At 32.3% G+C, this 21,010-nt stretch overlaps 1 protein-coding gene, 1 long non-coding RNA gene and 1 other non-coding gene across 3 annotated transcripts; all 3 read left to right on the forward strand.

Annotated features, from left to right (window-relative positions):
• The first annotated feature begins 1,295 nt into the window (after positions 1-1,295).
• Positions 1,296-6,693, forward strand: LOC109019670 (wall-associated receptor kinase-like 8). Its single transcript, XM_035695109.1, has 3 exons — positions 1,296-2,196; positions 3,949-4,065; positions 5,332-6,693. The coding sequence occupies exons 1-3, from the start codon at positions 1,296-1,298 to the stop codon at positions 6,429-6,431; spliced, it is 2,118 nt and encodes a 705-aa protein (XP_035551002.1). The 3' UTR covers positions 6,432-6,693.
• Positions 6,694-10,255: 3,562 nt separating this feature from the next.
• On the forward strand, positions 10,256-12,486 carry LOC118349563. Its single transcript, XR_004802544.1, has 2 exons — positions 10,256-10,660; positions 12,030-12,486. It is a non-coding gene; the product is annotated as an uncharacterized LOC118349563 (long non-coding RNA).
• On the forward strand, positions 11,821-11,894 carry LOC118349737. Its single transcript, XR_004802656.1, has one exon. It is a non-coding gene; the product is annotated as a small nucleolar RNA R66 (small nucleolar RNA).
• Positions 12,487-21,010: the final 8,524 nt, after the last annotated feature.

Raw genomic sequence — 21,010 nt, forward strand, 5'->3', positions numbered from 1 at the left:
TAATTAACGCAACGTATATACGTGAGCCGGCCATGACGTACGAGAACAAATATATATCAGAGCTTGGTCTAAGTGGAGGAAAGCAATATTTTATAGATCCCTTTAAATATTTCTAAGAATTTGTATTTTTCATGCATGGCCGATCATAGAATATACTATTTTTCTCTCAACATATCCTTGACAAAGTCTTGAAATATATTTAATTTACTCTAGCATTCATGAGTTGATTGTTTACGATAGGCTGTGGATTAATTAATTAATTCGACTTATTGCGACAATTAATTAATAAAGGAAATAAAATAATTAATCCACCTAAATATATTAAGGAGTCATGACGAGGATCTGATCATAATTAATTGGTAACCATGCACCGGGGCCACTTTTATTTGTTTTTGTTTTTTGTTTTTTGTTTTGTTTTTGTTTTTGTTTTTGTTTTGTTTTTATTTTTTGGTTTTTAGCTTGCTATCTCTTGCCATTTGTCTCCTGATCTCCATACCACAAATTCTTTTAATTTAAAAATCTTATATAAATTGGGTCAAACATGATAAGCCTAACTTATTCAGTATGCATGATAAAAGTAGTATATTTAAGTGGTAAATTTCATTACATTAATGATCTCATCCTATCTCATCTTATTTATGTCTTTAACATCACTCAAATATAAATATTTTTTATTTTTAAATCTTCAACGTTTTCATGTAATTATTATCTAATAATTACAACTTTCTCAAATTTAAGATGAAATATAAAAAATAATTGAACTTTTTTAAATTTTAAAACAAAAATAAAGTTAAAAAATTATATTATAATAATATTTTAATTTTATAGTATTTTTATTTACCTGTTTCTCTCTCTTTTATCAAAACCTAATAAAACATCTTATTTCAAAACAAAAAATAATCTTAAAAAACTAAATTAGAACAAATTAAACGACAAGTACTTCATTAGTTAATTTATGAGAGGAGAGGGAAAGGATCAGAGCTACATGTGGCGTTGGGATACTCAATTCAATGTGTAGACCAGACTTTGGAAGGAATGGACCGACTGATATTAAGTTTAATTAGCATTAATTATTTTGGAACTATTTTTTTTTTCTTTTCTCTGACCAGTAAGTACGTTTGAAACGACCGACTTTTCCTACAGCTTATGTAGCCAACTTTCATAGAAATTATATATATTCGGGTAACCATAGGCAACTTCCAGCTTTGAAATATCTGAAGATCAAAGTATAATATAAACCGATCTGAGGCTTTGGCCTCAATAATTGATCATAATCATCAAAGAAAGAGATCTATATGGCATTGCAAATGTTACTGTTTCGAATGCTTGTGTTAGTCATGTGCTCAGTCAATGCATTCGCGCGAGCATCGAACGTAATAAGCACATCATGTCCACAAGACTGTGGGAATAACGTTAGCATTCCATACCCTTTTGGAATCGGAAAAGATTGCTACGTCGGAGATTGGTTTGAAATAGTCTGCAGAAATGACTCTTATAATGATCCGGGATTTCCAAAAGTACCCTTTTTGAAGAGGTTCGACCTGGAGGTGCTGGAGATTAACATAGATTTCCTAGGCACAGTTCGCGTCAGCTATCCCATATTTTCGAGCTGTACCGGTGGCACGAACAGCACAAATAATCTGAAGTTAGAGAAAAGTCCTTTCGCCTTCTCCGCCAACGAGAATAGCTTCGTTGGCATGGGTTGCAGCAACTCTGCCTCGTTGCAAATACGGTCCTTGCACGATGACACGTTGTCATTTAGTGGGTGCACAACCCCTTGTGACAGAGGTCCATTCACAAATGGAAGGTTTTGCAACGCCACAAACTGTTGCCAAATTACAATCCCTTTTAATCTCCAAGCATTCAATACAACTATAGAGCCGAAAAGTAGTGAGTACTGCAACTATGCATTTTTGGTTGACCAGAATTGGTTTGAGAACAATTTCACAGAGTTATCAGAGTTATCAACGAATCCAAACATGTCTGTTCCAGTGGTATTGGATTGGGGGATAGACAATACATCTTTCTATTCTCTTCCCATACGGAAAAACTCGACGGCAAGAGAATACAAGAACTCGACCTATTCTTGTGGTTGGCGGTATATTACTCTTGGGAATGGCACTCAAAACTATACTAACTTGTGCGGGTGCCGGAGTGGCTATAGAGGAAATCCGTATCTTCTTGGAGGATGTGAAGGTAAATTTATCTTTCGTAACAACCTATATTATTAATTTTCTCCATTTATTTAGTTCTCTGGCCAATTGAGTTTTTTTATTTGTAAGTCAAAATTGTAAAACCAATTTTATAAGCATAGTTATTTTTTGATTGATACTTTACACCATTAGCGTCATATATATGATTTGTGAACGAAATTTAAAAAAAAAAAAAAAAAGAGTTTTATTGCAAATTAAATCATATTCTGTAACTGTGTAGCTAGAAAGCGTGTCTTTTTCTATATACAAACACAACATGATCATTTTACAAATCTTTTTATAATTATGTTAATTTAGATCTAAGAGATCAGTTATGAAAACAATTGAAATTCAGATTAAATGGAAAACTCATAATTAAAAAAAGATCTGTTTCTTTTTTATTTTTTATTTTTTATTTTATGAAATGATACTATCACATCGGTAAAATACTTAAATTTATAATTTATACCGTTATTGAAAATTATAAAAGAAGTTAAAAAAAATAAGGAGAAAAATCGTGCATGGAAAACAGAGTACTATAATATCTATATACCGTACACTTGTTTTTATTTTTTTATATAGTATACGGATAATGATTAGTAGAAGAACTCATGATCATAAAATTGACTTTGCAAAGGATTTATACTTATTTGGTGTAAAGATTTTTCAAATCTAATCATCATAACCCCTTTTATGAGGAGGCAAGCCCTCTATCCAAGTGGGATTAAAGTTTCTCAAATTGTTATCTAACTTTAATGACTTCAAGTAGTAGATAGATATAGGAAGTGGGTCTTAGTACTATAATATCTATTACTCATTCAATGTTGTCCTAAATATTTAGAAAATGATAATACCAATCTTTTTTTATTTTTTATTCCTTAATGGTTAAGAAAATTAATTTATTTTTTTAGTTCTTTCTTAATAAGGATGTTTAAAAAATATTTAAAAATAAAAAACAAAAAAAAAATTTACACTAGTATGCATATTTGGAGTGCACATTAGGTGTGCACTCTAGCATTGTCCTAAATATTTATACAGACATCAATAAATATTATAAGGTTTTTCATACTATGTATCTGTTAAGGACATGTTTCACAACACTAACCTCGCGGATCACTTGCAACGAACAAACAAAAGGGCAACACTGGTTGCCCTGTAGTGTCTCCGATGCCAAAGTCAGTATAGCAATATGAGAGTAAATGTATATAAAGAAGAAGTGAATCAAGTTGAGTTTTTGTTACGTCATGTAGGGCACTATTTATATAGGTTATTTCCTTGGAGTGATAGAGTTCAATTTACCTTGTGAAATATTTTCCTTTTAAGAGTCTAAGTCTATCGCTTATTAGGAGCTGAGTCGTTTCTCTCTTAGGAGTACGAGTCTCTTCTTCTTAGAAGTCTGGATCTTTTCTTGACTTTATCTCTTTAGCTAAAATTGCGGGGCTTAAATATCCCTTCCGGTATCACTTTTTTTCTTTTACTTGAGGCCCTAAAATTCAAATTCAAACAACACCATGTGAAGATTTTTTTTCCCTTAAGGATATGGCACTAGTTGCTAATTTACAAGCTTGGAAGCACATGTTAAGATGAAATTAAAACCTGGGACTTGGAGTACTCAATCTGTCCAACCATGCAAGAGTCACGCGAAATAATATTAAAAATGGACGAATCTCGAATTGTCTCTTCTCTCTGTCTCTCTCTCTCTCTCTCTCTCTCTCTCTCTCTAATATATTAACAAATTCCATTGCAATATTGGCAGATATTGACGAATGTGCAGACCCTGACCTCAACACTTGTGCACATACACGCTGTGAAAATACAGAAGGTTCTTTCCATTGTGTTGTTGCTAAGAACATCAAGCTTTTCATAATCATTGGTATGTCTTCCTTCTCTTGTATCGACGAATTGAAACCACATTCTCATAAATAGTAAAAATAACATTAATTATGCTAATTATAAGAGCTGGTTTAGATAGTGAGATAAGATAAGATACAATAATTTTAGATAAGTTGAATAAAATATTGTTAGAATATTATTTTTTAATATTATTATTTTAAAATTTGAAAAAGTTGAATTATTTCTTATATTTTACGTGAAAATTAAAAAATTATAATGATGTGATGAGATGAGATGGACTGAGATGATTTATGTATCAAAACGCAGCCTAGAGAACTAGACCTTACCTCTTTTAGTGAATATTATTTATCCATTATCTCATCCATATTAAATATTTCAACAACTTTCTTATGATCAATATAGACTACCATTTAATCCATAAGAAAGCTGACATCAGCTTCCAATTTATTTCTACGAAGATGGTTAAATGAATGTCTAAAATATAGATATATTTTTTATTTGTGAAATTGAGATATGCCCATATCATTTCATCAAGTTGGTTTAATTAATTAATATATATATATAATTAGATAGTCAATATCTATGCAGTTTATATATTAAAGTTATCTATATGCATAGCTTATGCATTTACGGTGCAGTAAATACTCGGTCCAAGCATTGCTAATGGTCCAATGCCAATGCTCTCTTTTACTCCTCTTTTGGAAAATTGAGCCAAAAACGACTTGTAAACCTTTCTCATATTGTTTTTCTGCTTTGTTCTTGCTAATTTATAATTGTTTCTCACGTCTCTACTGCATTTTTTTTCAGAAATACTTATGCTATATTTTTGAAGAATTCGATTTAGGTTGTTTCTGTTAGTTTTAATCAATAGAGGTTACACATATTTGTTGTTAAGTAATGTTAGATATTATTTTATGGTGTGCAAATCACGCGTACTTCATTTGAAAAAAAGTGAGATCCATCGGTAAAAAATAAATTTTTCATGTGGGTCCCATGATTTTTTCACCTTCTTAGAAAGAAGCATGTGAGGCTTGTTAGTTCTCCAACCCGAAAGCTATACTTTTTTTTTCAGTTTAATTATCATTCATCTTTAGGAGTACTTCTAATTCAATTTTATGTGAACCTGCATGCATTCGGCACAACATAGTACTTCATCGGCTGGCAATATTCTAGCATTCATAGAAATCATGTCTATCTAGTACTACTCAATGTTCCTAATCATCCATTTTATTATTTTACCATTATATAGTACTAGTGCAAGGAGTAATCTTTCTATTTCATTGAGTCAAATATATAGGTGTTAGCGCAAGCCTTGGTGTCTTATTTCTGATTTTTGGTGGATGGTGGTCATACAAAGTGATAAAGAAAAGGATGAGGATTAAACGCAAGGAGAAGTTATTCAAACAAAAATGTGGACTACTACTAGAGCAACAAATATCTACAAACAGCAAAGACAAAGTTGAGAACACAAAATTGTTTAATTCAAAGGAATTGGAGAAGGCCACTGATCGTTTTTGTGCAGATAGAATAATTGGACATGGTGGACAAGGCACTGTTTACAAAGGTATGTTGGCTGATGGAAGAATTGTTGCAATAAAAAAGTCCAACGTAATTGATGAAGAGAAACTTCAAGAATTCCTAAATGAAGTCGTGATTCTTTCACAAATTAATCACAGGAATGTGGTTAAGTTGCTTGGCTGTTGTTTGGAAACAGAAGTTCCACTTCTAGTTTATGAATTCATTCCTAATGGAACTCTTGCCCAATATCTCAATGGCCAAAATGAGGAGTTTCCACCAACATGGGATATGCGTTTACGAATTGCTATAGAAGTTTCAGGGGCTCTTTTCTACTTACATTCAGTAGCTTCTTCACCAATTTACCATCGCGACATTAAGTCTACAAACATCCTCTTAGATGACAAGTATAGAGCAAAAGTAGCAGATTTCGGAATTTCAAGATCTGTTGCTATCGATCAAACTCATCTAAGCACACTAGTACATGGAACTTTTGGATATATAGACCCTGAGTATTTTTTGTCAGGCCAGTTTACAGATAAGAGTGACGTTTATAGTTTTGGTGTTGTTCTTGTTGAGCTCTTGACCAGAGAAAAAGCTATCTCATCATCAAGAACCAGAGATATCAAAAGTTTAGCTGCATTTTTCGTTAGTTCGATGGAAGGGAACAATTTATTTGACATCCTTGATAATCAAGTCTTGAATGAAGTAGAAAAAGAAAAAATCATTACAGTTGCAAACCTTGCAAAAAGATGCTTGAACTTGAACCGAAAGGATCGACCTTCAATGAGAGAAGTTGCAAGGGAATTGGAGGCCAACCAAATGTCGCCAAAAGTTTCTAATCTTCAAGAGAAATATGGAGAGATTTGAAGATGTCGGAACTAAAATATCCAAGGAATATGATGTTGTTTCTATATCAACAACATCAGGTATGGATGGTATATTCGCGACCTCATCTTTAGATTCATAGCCATTTTTAGTATCTTCTTAATCATCAAGTGATGTTACACTTGATTTGTGTTGTATTGTTTGTTCAATTTCATCTTGTAAGCTACATAATTTGCAGTTTTCATTATTTAACAAAGATAATCTTATATATGGTAGTATAAAGCATAAACGTCCACTAATTTTCTTTTCGGTTTCATAAGCATATATTTTTATATTACCCTCTGGGTTTCTATTGCTGTTTAGAGTTTGCAGCAAAAGAAGAAATCAACTCCTCTTTATATTTATCTTTAATAGCCACCTTCGGCTTTTTTCACCTTTTAAATCTTGCCAAATCATGAAGATTGTCAACCTGCTAAAAGCAACAAAACCCTTGGCGTAATAGGCCTCACAAATTTAGACCATGTTCTTCATGCTCAAAGGATCAAAGAAAGTTACAAGCTTCATGAACTGCTAAAAAAATAAGCTACATAACATCTTGGTTTATAAAGAAGACCATCAGGCTCAGGTGACCATTGATCGCTTGAATGTTTATCTACCATTATAAGGTCTATTGCTTAATTGGGTGTGTGCAGTTTTTCTCTTCTTTTTCGTTCTCTCACGGTCAAACCCTCAAGAAACCACAAATCTGCTAAAAGAGCCAACACCACTATATATTTTCCTCAGAGACTGAATCCACCCAATGGAACTCGCTTCTCGAGAATGACAAGGGTACTTTAAACCCACCAGAGACCAAGGTTGTTGTGCCATCTAAACCCCTTGTGAAAGGATATCTGGAACAATTAATGAATCAAATCCACAAAAATCATCAAATAACTTTGATGAGAGGAGTGAAGCAACTAACTCTTAGCAACTCTCTCTCTCTCCATGTTATGGTCACATGCCATGGGCATGATCTTTCTAGTTGCCTGCTGAGTCAGCTAAATCTAAATTTGAAGAACCGGATTTGGAAAAGATGTAGAGAAATCAAACTAAAGATAAATTTTCACAGGTTATAACTTGGATGCTTTATTTAATACTATCTGTCTCACAAGTCACTGAGAGAATTGATGTTGGTTTACATGAAGCAAGATGATTTTTCAGCATTATCAGCAACAAACTATTTCTGCTGAGACTTGAGTTCCTTGACCCTCTCTTCAGTAGCCCTCAGCGCTTTTCCGTAAATGCTTATTAGCTGAAAATTATTGCTATTTAGAACTTCAGAATTTGATTTTCATGAGACCCAAAAACTTCCAATCATATTGGAAAATCATTAGAATTACCATTTCAAACCAATGTAATAATGCCTTGGACACAGATTTAGGAAGAATAAGTTGCAATAGAATGTCAGCCATATAATCCAAAACAGACTCGATTCTTTTATTTTGTAACCACTTTTTCATTAGTTGCCTTTCTTAGTCACAAATCTCAACGCGTTTTTCTTATGAAAACAGGCTATACATGTCTACAATGCAAATGTATAATCAACAAGAACAGCAAAGACAAAGCACAAGGAGTAGGGAAAAAAATATAGTTTTGTGAGAGAACTTTAGCAATCTCTGATTCCAAGAAATTACTCATAAGTAATAGAATTGCAAATGTATATTAAATTCGTCTCAACAACACCAAACGGAGCCCAATGCTCACAAGTCTATTATTCCTTCCAATATATCTCTAAATAATCCACTAAAAACTTTTTCTTTTGCAAAATCAAATATTTCTTATTTGATCTTCTAATCCATTATGTTATCTACTACTACACGTGCTAACATTCCATGCTTCTCACATAGTGCTCCAAAATAAGAGCCTATCCCCGCAATACATACATATCATCAAGAAGTATAAGATTGAGAGATAGAAAATATTAGGAGGAAAAAACCTAAGCAATATGCTTGTCTATCTCAACCATATATTAAGTTCAATCATGTAGTGAGGACCATCACAATAACGAGTAATCACAACATGACAATCTTTAAGTAGATCTACGTACAAGATATTCTAACCTATGAAGTAGAACTTTGAACAGGTAAAACTGGATGAGAAGAAAAGAACACACTTGTAGATCTTAAGCGCTTCTATTGCAATGATGCAGGATACTGATACTGGGTGTCTAGAATAAGTAAATCCATCTTATGAGAGAAAAACCTGAAAGAGAAAGCATATACGGTCATATACTAAATAACCATCAACTTGAGAGACTTAAGGTTGTGTTTGGATGTTGAAGTGAGTTGAGTTGAGATGATAAAATATTGTTAGAATATTATTTTTTAATATTATTATTATTTTGAGATTTGAAAAAGTTGAATTATTTATTATATTTTGTATTGAAATTTGAAAAAGTTATAATGATGAGTTGAGATGAGTTTGGGATCCAAACAAGTGTTCAATGCATGTATGACTTCTGATACTTCGGGGCTCACAAGTACAGCTCCAATGGACATATATGCAAAAGAAAGGGCCTGGGATTTGAGGTTCTATCTCTGGGTTTAATTATATCCCAACTTTACCTTTGCAAGGGACACAAGGTCTGGTTTTATGTTGTACTTGTCGCACCCAAACATTGTGCCCAGCCTTCAAAATACACCCCAATTACCTAAGAAAAAAACATATATTAACAAATCAGGTCTTATAATATTAGGATACAAATAAAGATATGCATACATATAGGGAAATATAAGAAACAGAGAGTAGTACTACCTCGTCCGCAATAAAAAGAATGTCATATTTCTTTACGTACAACAGCTTGAATCTGCATCAAATATGAAACATCTTATCGTCTAATGTGTCTTCTCCAACAATTTCATAAGGGAAAGAGAAATACTAATTTATTTATAAAATTATTTTATAAAAATAAATTTATAAATATATTGTAACGTTCTTAGTTTTACTATAAAGTAAATATGTTGTATCATATTAAGTCACATTAGTTAATCTGTAACTTTATTTTTACTATATTCTTTGATGGAATAGCATTTTCATTCAAGATTTTAAAACCTTAAGTTTCCTCTACACATATTGTGTTTGTGTTTTAAATCTTTTTTAGTTTTTTAATAAATCAAGTGCCATCACGCAGTGATGCTACGTACATTAAGAGGGTCATCTGAACTGTAAGCATCCGATGATCAAGTAGCATTATTGATCTATCATTTTATAAACAATTGAAATTTTAATAAACAATAAGAGAAAATTTAAAAGTCCAAATGAATTAGAAGCGAAATGTTTATTAACAAAAATTAGATAGAAAATACATTTTTGCAAATTTTGAAACTCCAAAGAGCAATATATATACGTGTGTGTATATATTTATATATAGGAATTGAAAACCCAATAAAATTCTTTTAAACAAGTAAGACTCAGCTGATTTTGCTTTAGAGAAATAATTCTTATTAGATTTGGGGGTTAGAGCACTGGCAAATGCAAGTAGAAGTTATAATTTAATTAAGAGAAATTTTATTTATAATCTCCAGATAGAAATTGTATATGTAAATAATTTATTAAATAAAAAAAAAATCATTTTGAGAAGAATATTATTATAATTTTAAAAAAAATTAAAGATAAAATTGATTAGACTTATATATACAATCTTCATTTAAAGACTGTACATGATATTGATGTTTAACTAATTTGAAGAAAAAATGATCTACATTAAATTAGCTAAACAAATTTTATCTACAAGATGAGCTACAGTAATTTCAAAACTCAAGTCATATTTGAATTGACCTGTAGCTCAATCAAATCGAATATTTAATCATTTTCTGAGGTCACTTCGCACGGCTCCCTTTCGCTTTCCTTCCCGCGGCCATGTCTCCTTGTTACCTCCCTATCTTCATCATCTATCTCTTTCTTCCCTCCCTATCTCCGGCGGCTCTATCTCCTTCATCCCTCCCTATCTCCCGCACAGCTCCTTTATCGTAGCTCTGGGCAACTCTTATCTCCTTTCCCGCAGCTCTTGGGAGCTCGTGTCGCAGCCCCCTGGCCACAGCTCCTCGTGTCACAGAAGCGCACTTACGAGACAGACAGACACATTCACACACACACACACACACTCACAGCTCGATAAGAAGAGAGAGGACCATCGTCCACAAGGCCCAAGGCCTAAGCCTGAAAGCAACAGAAACCTGAGAGTCTGAGATCGGAGGCAGAGACTCCGTCCTTTCACAGATCGGACCAAAACCGTGAGTTGTTTTCCCACATTTGCCACACTCTGCTTCTTTCTCTGCCCTCTCGGATCTGCTTACTCGTGCATGGTTGAAATGTAGCTCTAAATTCAAATCTTCAATGCCTCGATCCGTGCGGTGTCGTTTGGTTGCTTGTAATTTTGCCCTCTTTGATTTCTCCCTCTCTCCGGATTTGCCTTTTCGTGCACTCGATTCCATTTTCTGGTTCTTAATTGCTGCTTCGATTAGAAATTGTAATTTATTTGTTTGCTTGTTTGTTTCGAGCTTTGTTTCGCTCCCGTGGAAATGTAGGATAATTTGTCATTTTTGGAATCGAAAGTGCACTTTATTTTCCCTTAGTTATAAACATTGAACATGAAAAAGATGCTTTTTATTCGATCTTTTTGTTCTTGGACCGTTTTTTTTTTTTAATTGGAAAATCAGGACCAGGTCAGATTTAGCTCATTCTCTGGTCAATCTGGATTTTTGCAAAGAACAAAAATCTCTGATTAGCGGGGGTTAACGCAGCTATTTGCTCTAGTTGAGTTTAGTTCTCTGTGTACACGTATATATTTTGTGTGTATTTCATAGCAGTTAAGATTCAAGCAAAAGTTTAAAGCTATGAATTTTGACGTCCGCGTGAATTAGATAACTGATTATTTATTGTTTGAGTCAGCAGACGAGTGATCTCTTTTCTTGATTGAATCTAGAATTGGTGAAATATTGGCTTTATTGATAGAAGAATATCCTAGTCGCTTATTTGCTATTAGTGCTTCTCATTTACCTTGCTAAGACTGAAAAATTATCAATTGTTCCTGATTTGTCTCCCAATTTCTGGAATTGGTGCTTCTTAGTCAGTGATTCTAAATTGGGCTCGTGAGATCCTAAATATGGATTGAGCAAACGCCAATACCTGTCTCTACGAGGATTCTTCGTATTGTTTTGTAGTGCTTGACTGCCTATCTTTCACTTGGGAAACCCCTTCTTTCTCTTGGAATTTTCACATCCAATTTAAGGTTTGCTTCTTGTATGGACAATTGTCTGTGCTCCCTTCCATTCTTCCTTCATTAAAATTTTCGCTTATATTTGGTTGGTCCTGAAGTTTTCTCTTGTTTTCTGCTAATTATTTGTAGTTACCATTACATATGTTTCCTTCTCTAAATATCTTAGTATATGGCTCCAATGATGGCATGAAATCTTTGAGACCTGATTGTCCAATTTGATGACAACTATAAGCATATTTTCTGAGGATGCCTTCCAATCAATGACTATTATTTTTTCGAGGATGAAATATGGGTCGCTAGAAACCAAAAGTTTAGCCACATATTTCATTAATTCAATGGAAGAAAACATTTTGTTTGATATTCTTGATAATCGAGTTTTGAAGGAAGCTAAGAAAGAAGAGATTATTGCAGTCGTCAACCTTGTGAAAAGGTGCTTGAACTTGAATGGAAAGAAACGACCTACGATGAAAGAGGTCGCAAAAGAGTTGAAGGCAGTACTGCAAATCTCACGAAAAGCCTCTAACCTTCACCAAAACTTTGAAGAGGTCGTACTCAAGAATGAAATGTTCGATCAGTATAATGTTTCTACATCAACAATTGCAGGTATGGACAGCGGCATAGCCTCATGTTTAGATGCTGAACCATTATTATCGTCTTACATATTAGGGCCAGTATTTGCCCAATTTCATCTTGTGGGCTACATAATTTAGTCTTTTGGTTGAATATATCATGAAGTTAATGCATGCCAGCCATGAATATATCACTGAACATGGATTGTAGATGATATTATATCTTATGGTGGAATGAGGCATGCAAACATATACGCCTTTTATGGTCTCAGTTCCTCTGAGCAGCTCTTCACTGCCTTCTGGTTTTCCACATGATTACAGCTTCAGACTTATTAATACTAGTAAAGAAAAAAAAAAGGAACCTTTTTTATGTCCTTTATACGAGCATTAACAAAAGCAAACATACTCTTCAAACTCAAATCAAAAGTTCCACGCTATTATAAATACTATCAGTTGGTTCTTCTATAAATAGAGCTCATTTTGATGTAAAGATAAGACGCTGTAATGCAATTTAATTAGTTTTCTCGATCAGTTTGTCCTCATTCCTTTTTTCTCTCCCCCCAACTCCATTATTTCTTTAAGAGTCCGCTCCCAAGCGGTCTGGCTGCTTTTCTTAATATGACAGACAGCCTTCTACACATCAGCTGCCACATCAAAAATTACATCAAACTTACAATACACTCATGCACATCGTAAAACACTAAAATCAAAAGCGGAAGAAGCCGAGGCCGAAGCAGAGCACTGCTGTCACCCACAGTTTTCATCGCATTACATAAATTCACAAACTTTCCCAGGTTGAATCTGCTTTTTCCTGCATTGATGTTAATGGGAACTTATATTAAGAAATCAAAATCTTAATTCTAGAGCCGGTATGTTTGGAATAACAAAGACTATCAACACCGAGGACAAACTTTTGCAAAACAAGTAAAAGGAGTGCAGGATGTACCTCCCTCGACCTCGCCGACTGCTTTTCTTTGCTCCTGGAGCTGTTGCTGAAGGCTGGCATTTTTTTCCTCCATCCTATTAAGCTCTTCGTTGTTCGGGATGTCAAATTGGTCTTGTCGGGTGATGTAAATCTTCTGCTTACCGTACTCCTTGAGAACGAGATCTCTCCGGTATCAGCCAGAGTATCCAATGCCTTTTGAACTACCACCTTCTTGAGGTTAAACTTTTGCAAATAATCGGCCACATTTTGTGAATTTAATGGCATGTGTTGCTGTACAAGAAAAAAAAAAAAAGGGCCCAAAATTTAAGATACAAAAGAAAGTGTGAATATCGATTCAATGCACCTCCATCAAAAAAGAAGCAATCTATTTTTTGAGGAGAAAATTTGGTAAATGATTAAGAGTGAGTATGATAAATGTGATTATAGATTCAACTTTCCTCGACGGCAAAAGAATGGAAAACATCCCACTTGATCAAAACAAAGACAACTAGATGAATGATTGAAAAAGAAACCACCACCTCATGCGACAGAAAAGAAGAAAACAAAAATGTCAAAATAATCAACGATTTATAGTCATTGAATGGTTGCTGAAGACTACAATGCAAAACACAACACATAAGGGTAAAATTTTTCTACAAGAAAAAAAGAAAAAACCCATCTTCATGCAGGGCACCACAGTAGCTGCCCACTCAAATGTGGAAGACGAAGATGGCATAGGAAACTTGGGGAGTTTTGTGAGTTCCGTCCGTCGCAGATCTTGGGGTCAAGCTCCGTCGCGGCTCGGCAGGGTGGAGTTCTGGGTTTCGTGAGGGTGTGAAGAAGATTTGGCGGCAGAGCGTGGGTATTCGAGGGGGTACGAAGGGGTTGGGAAAGAATCTGATGTAGTGCATATACAAGATAACAATGGTGGAAAGCCTAGCTGTCACTTAATTATTTGCGGGTTGTTAATCGAACAACCTTGGACAGATCGATGTTAAATATTTCTCTTTCTTTAATTAGGTGATCTTCCCCATGAAAAGTTTTCTGGGCAAGTTTTGAGACTACTCAATAATTGTTGATCTGTCTCTGGGTAGGAATAAAAAATCTATCTTCTCTATAAGACTGTTGGTAATACTTTTTTTTAGCAATTACCATATTTTAACTTGTATATTTCATTAAAAAAAAGTTATTACTCTCTTATGTAATATTTAGGGAAAATATGACGTTACACACCACCAAATTATTTTAATCAAAGGCAATGTTTTGAAAATCAAAACTTATATATAATACGCGTCCTTCCTAAGTTATAATCTTCATGTTATAAACTCATGGAATCGGAAGTACTTTTGGGTTCGAATTGATGGGATTATGGTTGCAAACATATATAGAAGAATAATAAGTTTAATATATATATACATATATATATATATATAGAGAGAGAGAGAGAGAGAGAGAGAGAGAGAGAGAGCTATCTCAAGAACTCCAAACTTTGATAGACAAATTATATATATATACACACAAAAAGTAGGACAAAAACTCAAATGGAAGATTACCCTGACACTTATGCATTGGTAGTGGTTTATGCATCTTCATATGCAAAATCATCTTTTTTAAAGAATGATTTTGCATATAAAAAAAAAAAAATTCTCGTATTAATTTATGCATCTTTAAACTAAATAATAATAATTTTTTTTTTTGTTTCCTAAAATTATTTTTTTATATATATATTACAATTAACATCCACTTTGTATTATCAACTTAATTCAAATTTTATGTATCAAAATCATCTTAATATAAATTCTACAAAGTTGATTTTAATGAATATAAGAGAAAAAAAAATAGTAAAATAATATTTGAAGAATAAATAATGCTTCTTCAAATTTGAAGAAGTACTATTTATAACTATACAAAAATTTAGAGATACATAAATTAATATAGAAGAATTTAAAGACATATTTTTCAAATTTAAAAATAAAAATAAAGATAAAGAAGTCACTACTAATACTTTAGAAGTCACCCAATAGCTTATGTTTACAAAAGGGAAGACTTTTTCAACGAGAGATTATTAGGGGTGTCAAATTGTGTTAACGGGTCGTGTTCGTATCGTGTCAAGACATGTATATTATACTATATAGGTCAACCCTAACCCGACCCGTCAAGCTTATCGTGTCAAAATCTCAAACCCTAACACGACCCAATAAAATAATGGGTCGTGTCGTGTCAACTCGTTTTGACCTATTTATGTAAATGGATTGAAACAAACCCAAAATTAATCTCTTTAATCTAGTTAAGTTTAGTATAATTTTATATAAATGTTAAAATCACAATATCTATAAAAAATATAAAACTAACTACAAGTCCAAAATTACAATCTAAACAATAAAAATATCGAAATTAAAATCCCAACAATTTTATTTTTTAGGTATAAGAGTATAATTGTAATTTTAACTTTCTTAACGGATCATAACGGGTCATAACGGGTTGACCTGTTATCAACCCATTAAGCAATCGTGTCTTAACGGGTCAACCCGTTTTGACTCGAACCCGTTAAGGGTAAAATCCTAACCCGCTTTTATCGTGTCGTGTTCATGTTGGGTTAATGGGTTGTGTTAAATATTGACACCCCTAAAGATTATAGGCTGATATAATTATTCGGTTAGGCTTTAGTAGGGTCGTGTAGTGCATACTTTGGATAATTAAACTTTTGCAAGTCATCGATCTTTTTATTTTAAAAAAAGAAAATATTACTCTTATGGTTAATTTTTATTGCTAATTTTTACTATTATGAGTTTTTTACCTTTTTTTATTATTATTTTTTACTTAATGATTAAGTAAGTATTTTTTAATAATATCATAAATTTTTTTAAATTTTAAAATATATTCAAATATGTTAAAAATATATATATAAAAAAATACAAAAAAATAAATTGATTCTGAAATCATCAATGGCAGCCCCAGCGGGAGCTCCCAACAGTGGGAGTTGCATTGCTTTTTAAAAAGAGTTTTGCTACATAACCTCCATCACACTCTATATTCTATATTTTTTTTAAAATTTTTAAATTTTTAAATTTTTAAATTTTTTTTAAATTTATTCTTTTTAAATTATTTTAAATTTTCTATTTATTATTTATATAATAAATATTTGATAAAAAAATAATAAAAATGATAAAAATATAAAATATGAAGAGATTGTGAATATTTATTTCTTTAAAAAATCTTTGTATTTGTTGATTAAAAAAAGAAATAATTAATGAAGTATCTTTTGCTTTTTTTACACGGGGCCGCATGTACAGAACTGTACGTACACTACTTTTCCTTTCTGGACTTCATAAAGTCCAAAAAACATATTATAAAAAATAAGAAAATGCTACATGCCCCGTTGGGTTCAGTTGGGAGCTCCAATTGCGTTGTACTATTTATTTATTTATTTATTTTAATTTTTTTATATAAATATTTTTAATAATTTTAAATATTTTAAAAAATAAAATAAAAATTATAATATTATTAACAAATACTTTTTTAATTATAAAATAGAATAAAAAATAATATTTATTTTACTTCGTGATTAAGGAATTATTTTTTAATATTTTTTTTACTTTATGATTAAAGAAGTGCTTTTTAATGATATTTTAAATTTATTTTAATTTTTAACAATATTTAAAAGTGTAAAAAAATCTATCTAAAAAATAAATTAAAAAAACACACATAAAAAAGTACATTCTAAGCCCAACGGGAGCCCCCAGTGGGGCTGTAGTATGTCCATTTTAAATATTTTATAAAATCATAATATTATTAAAAAATATTTTCTTAATCATGAAGTAAAATAAAAAATTATAAAAAAATATTTTTTATAATTTTTTATTTTATTTCGTGATTAAGAAAATATTTTTTAATATATATTTTTTTACTTTTTGATTAAGAAAATATTTTTTTAATAATATTTTAAATTTATTTTATTTTTTTAAAATATTTTAAAATATTAAAAGAACTATATAAAAAATTATTTAAATAAAACACATATAAAATAAACCCTAAAAAATAATAATGTTTTGATTTTCTTTTTCACGAGGGCCAATCATAGAAATAATACTATTTTCTTCTCAACTACTAGCCATGAAAAAGATTGTACGTTCTAAACTCTCGATTCTCGAAGGTCGCTCGATTGTAGAGTGCATGCACCTCATACACACACACTTAGGTCTGGTTTGAATTCGAAGATAAGTTGAGATGAATTGTAAATAATAGTGAGATGAGTTATGAATAATAATGAGATTTGTGAATTAAAGTTACTGAATAGTAATAAATAGTAATGAAATAAGTTGAGATGAATTGAGAATACAAGCGAGGCCATTAAATATATAGATATTTTTCAATTAATATTAAGTAAAAATACATGATTTTAGTGATCTGATTTCCCGTACGTACGTTTGTGGCTCTTTGACCTTTGTATACCTACGTATGATCTCATGCATAATAAAAGCCTCGTTTATAATAATTTTAGCCAACAGAAAAGTAATTTCAAAGTAAGATTGTTTTGGTAGATGGCATTGGCCTGACTTCTCAATTGATTATTTGGTGAAAGAAATTATAAATCATTCAGGTTTCTAGTAGGGGCGTACGTGTATATACTTTTTCTATGCACAATTATGAAATAATAAACCATGCAATATGCATGCATATATGCAGTACTCCAAACAATAACATCATGTACATGTCCTAAGTAAGTCCTAGCACGCATTTCATGCATGGGTATCCTGATCTTTTTCTTGGCAGTTGCATGATGCTATGATATATTCTAAATTATAAACTGCTATATGTACTTTCATGTTTTCCTATCAAACATCAAGTACTCTCAAACAAACACGAAACTTTTGTTTATTTTCTGGGGAGGAATCAGCAACACGTACGTATTCTGGGAATTAATAATTCTATCTCTAAATTCATGATCGACTAGTTCTAATTACGGGAATATATATATTATAATTGAACACGACAGATATAATTAATTCACTACAAGAAAAAAGGGTTTTACCGGCGATTTTTCTAGTGTTGCAATATAGAACGCCGCATTAGAGTGTTTATTGCGGCGATTTTTTAATCGCCGCTGAATTCCGTTGCGAAAACTGATGATTGAAGTTACTTATCGAGTTGCAGCGAAAATAGTCTTTTTAACAGCGATTTATTTCGCCGGCAAATGAAAAAACCTGTTGCAACGCTCGATTTCGCCGTAATATAGTAAGTGGCGCCATTCCCCTAAAGATATTTTGTTTTTCCCCTCCGATTTCTTTCCCCCTCCACTTCTCTCTGTTCTTCCCCAATATTCCATCTCCAACTTGCCTTTCCGAGAGATTTCATCTTCACCCACGTCCCCCGAACGATTTCATCTTCACTTTCGCCCGACCACCCAAAGCTTGCTCCTTTACCACATTTTCCTCCCGCGGAAGCTACGGTCGAGATAGTATCCTCGAAGCTGATTAGGAGCCGTGCGATTTCGTCTCTTTGAACCTGTGGGATTTGGGTCAGCTGCTTCCAACTGAGCTTGGTCGAGATTCAATTGAGGGATAGCATGGGTCCTTCTGTCACCACAGGTATGGCTGCAACTCAGTTGGAGTTTGGTAATGAATCGATTTTGCCGCGGGTTTCTTTACAAAATTAGGAGTTCTTTGTTGCTAGACTAATTTCTATCTGTGCAGTTGTGAAATGTACCAGTAATTAGGGTTTCTTTTCACGAATTTTGCGTTCAATATCTGCATTTTGTGTTTCACAGAACTCATGTCCGTGGCTCGAACATTGAATGACCCAGTAAAATATTGCTATTTTGCCAATACATCTTATACTAATTAGTTGTTACTAAATTATAGATAATCTCAAGTTTATAGTCCTACTTGTTTTGAGCTATGAACCTGTTCTCATAACAGAATGTACAGATATTAATCAATTAGTGTTTCGGTAATTAGTAGGAAATCTGTATTCTTCTGGGACTATTCCCTGGTGCAGTCACCAAGAGAGTGACATTAGAGTAAAATTTATTTGCATTGCATAATAATTTATTGGGACATCTCATGACAAAATAGTATTGAAGTGTGGCTGAGCCTAAAAGAAAATAGTGGTTTCAGAAACTTCATGTGATTTATGGTACGGTTACATTTATATGAAAAACATGTGCTACGTTCTTTTTATGGAATTAATCGTGGGATATGATATATGAGTCTTATATTAGTATGGAACCATTACTATGTTATATTTGAAATGATAACGATACCAGAGGATACGTAAAATGTGTAAACCCTAAACATTTTTAGTAAATGGGAAGGATAATTATACCAAATAACATTGAGAAAGTGTAGATTTCAAATAGAGAAGAGTTTGTGGGAATGATAGCTATCCTTGAAGGGAAAGTTCCCTATGTAGATAAATTTTTTGAAGTGCTTCCCTACATAGTACAAGATTTTTAATTTACATTTAATACTATGATTTTAGTTTTCGTTTTTATTTTAATCTTATTTTTTATTTAATAAATGAGGCTCATATATTACACCCAGTTTAATCAATCATACTTATCGAGTCGTGGACTTACCTTCCACCTGTAAAATTTCTTATTTTACAGATATTAAAGAGGAGCATGCAAATAAAGAGGACATATAGGAGGGTTAGAATGAGAGCTAGGAAATACGTGTCATCTATAAAATTGGGGCATGACAAAAATGCCTTCCATAGAATCTAATATCATCTTACTTAACACCTCATTAAGGTACTGAAAAAAAAATGGTTCTAAGGTCAATCAAATTGCTTTGTCAAAATTGAGAATCAATATAGGTAAGCTAAAAAATATATCAATATGTATTTCTTAGGGTATTCCAAAATTAGTTTAGGATAATTTCGAAATAATTAGCCTATATATATACATGCCATGTACCATCAACATTCTAAGTCTGTTGTTTCCGATGCATTAAAGAATTTGCAATTTGGAGTTTTTTAGAAGAAGTTATGGCAAGTTTACAATAGGCCAGGTGCCTGAGATGGCAGAATGCTATGAAGTTTTATTATAGTTTATAAGTTTTATCATTTTTAAGGATAAGTGACAAGGCTTGAGGAAATTTTTCCTATTGCTATGATCCCCAAGCATGACCCTGTACGAATTTGGTTCTTTTTTGAGCAAGTTTCCAATTCTCATGAACTGATAAATGTTGTCTTGATAGACTGAACATATTCTCATTTTTCTGTGCTCTTGAAATTGGATTTGTGCTAGCTAGGGCCTTTTTTCTTTAATCCTCTTGGGCAAACTTTGCTGCCCAAATGTAGATAGAAAATGCCTCATTTACCCACAACAGACTTCATATACATCTTGTGTGCTAGAATGAGTTATTTTTACTGGTTTGAGTGCATGTAGTCCTAAAAAAAATACTAATGATCAAGAACAGGGATACCAAGTGCTTGTTAAGATGTTATTTAATAAATTACACTATATATATTTCTAGCATTTGAGATATATCGTTCAGTTACTTATAAAAAAAAAAGCATTTGAGATATATCTAATTATTTCTAAATTAATCAGACCTATCTCATTTGTCAGCCTTAATTAAGTTTTATCAGATAATGAGACACTTTAACTAGGATTTTTTATTATAACTTTGATTAGTTCTTTTGGGCCAATCTAAGAATCTTGCTCACATTATCATTGCGCTGGATTAACCCTTTTTTCTTCTAGTGTAAAAAAGTTTGATACTGAGTACTGAACTATATGATGATGAAGGGGCACTTTTTTTAATGGGGGGTACAAACTCATAATTCTGTTTTCCAAAGTATAATGGCTTTGGAAGATTAATGGATTGGATATATTTGATGTTTTGGAAACATGATGCTGAAATTA

This window comes from Juglans regia, chromosome 10 (genome assembly GCF_001411555.2).
Source record: "Juglans regia cultivar Chandler chromosome 10, Walnut 2.0, whole genome shotgun sequence".
NCBI classification, from domain to species: Eukaryota; Viridiplantae; Streptophyta; class Magnoliopsida; order Fagales; family Juglandaceae; genus Juglans; species Juglans regia.

Bases quoted from the DNA above. Each gene is read 5' to 3' on its own strand.
- LOC109019670 (XM_035695109.1), top strand. From the start codon at position 1,296: ATGGCATTGCAAATGTTACTGTTTCGAATGCTTGTGTTAGTCATGTGC. The intron at 2,197-3,948 runs GTAAATTTATCT...CAATATTGGCAG, and splicing joins TCTTCTTGGAGGATGTGAAG to ATATTGACGAATGTGCAGAC. The intron at 4,066-5,331 runs GTATGTCTTCCT...TATTTCATTGAG, and splicing joins CAAGCTTTTCATAATCATTG to TCAAATATATAGGTGTTAGC.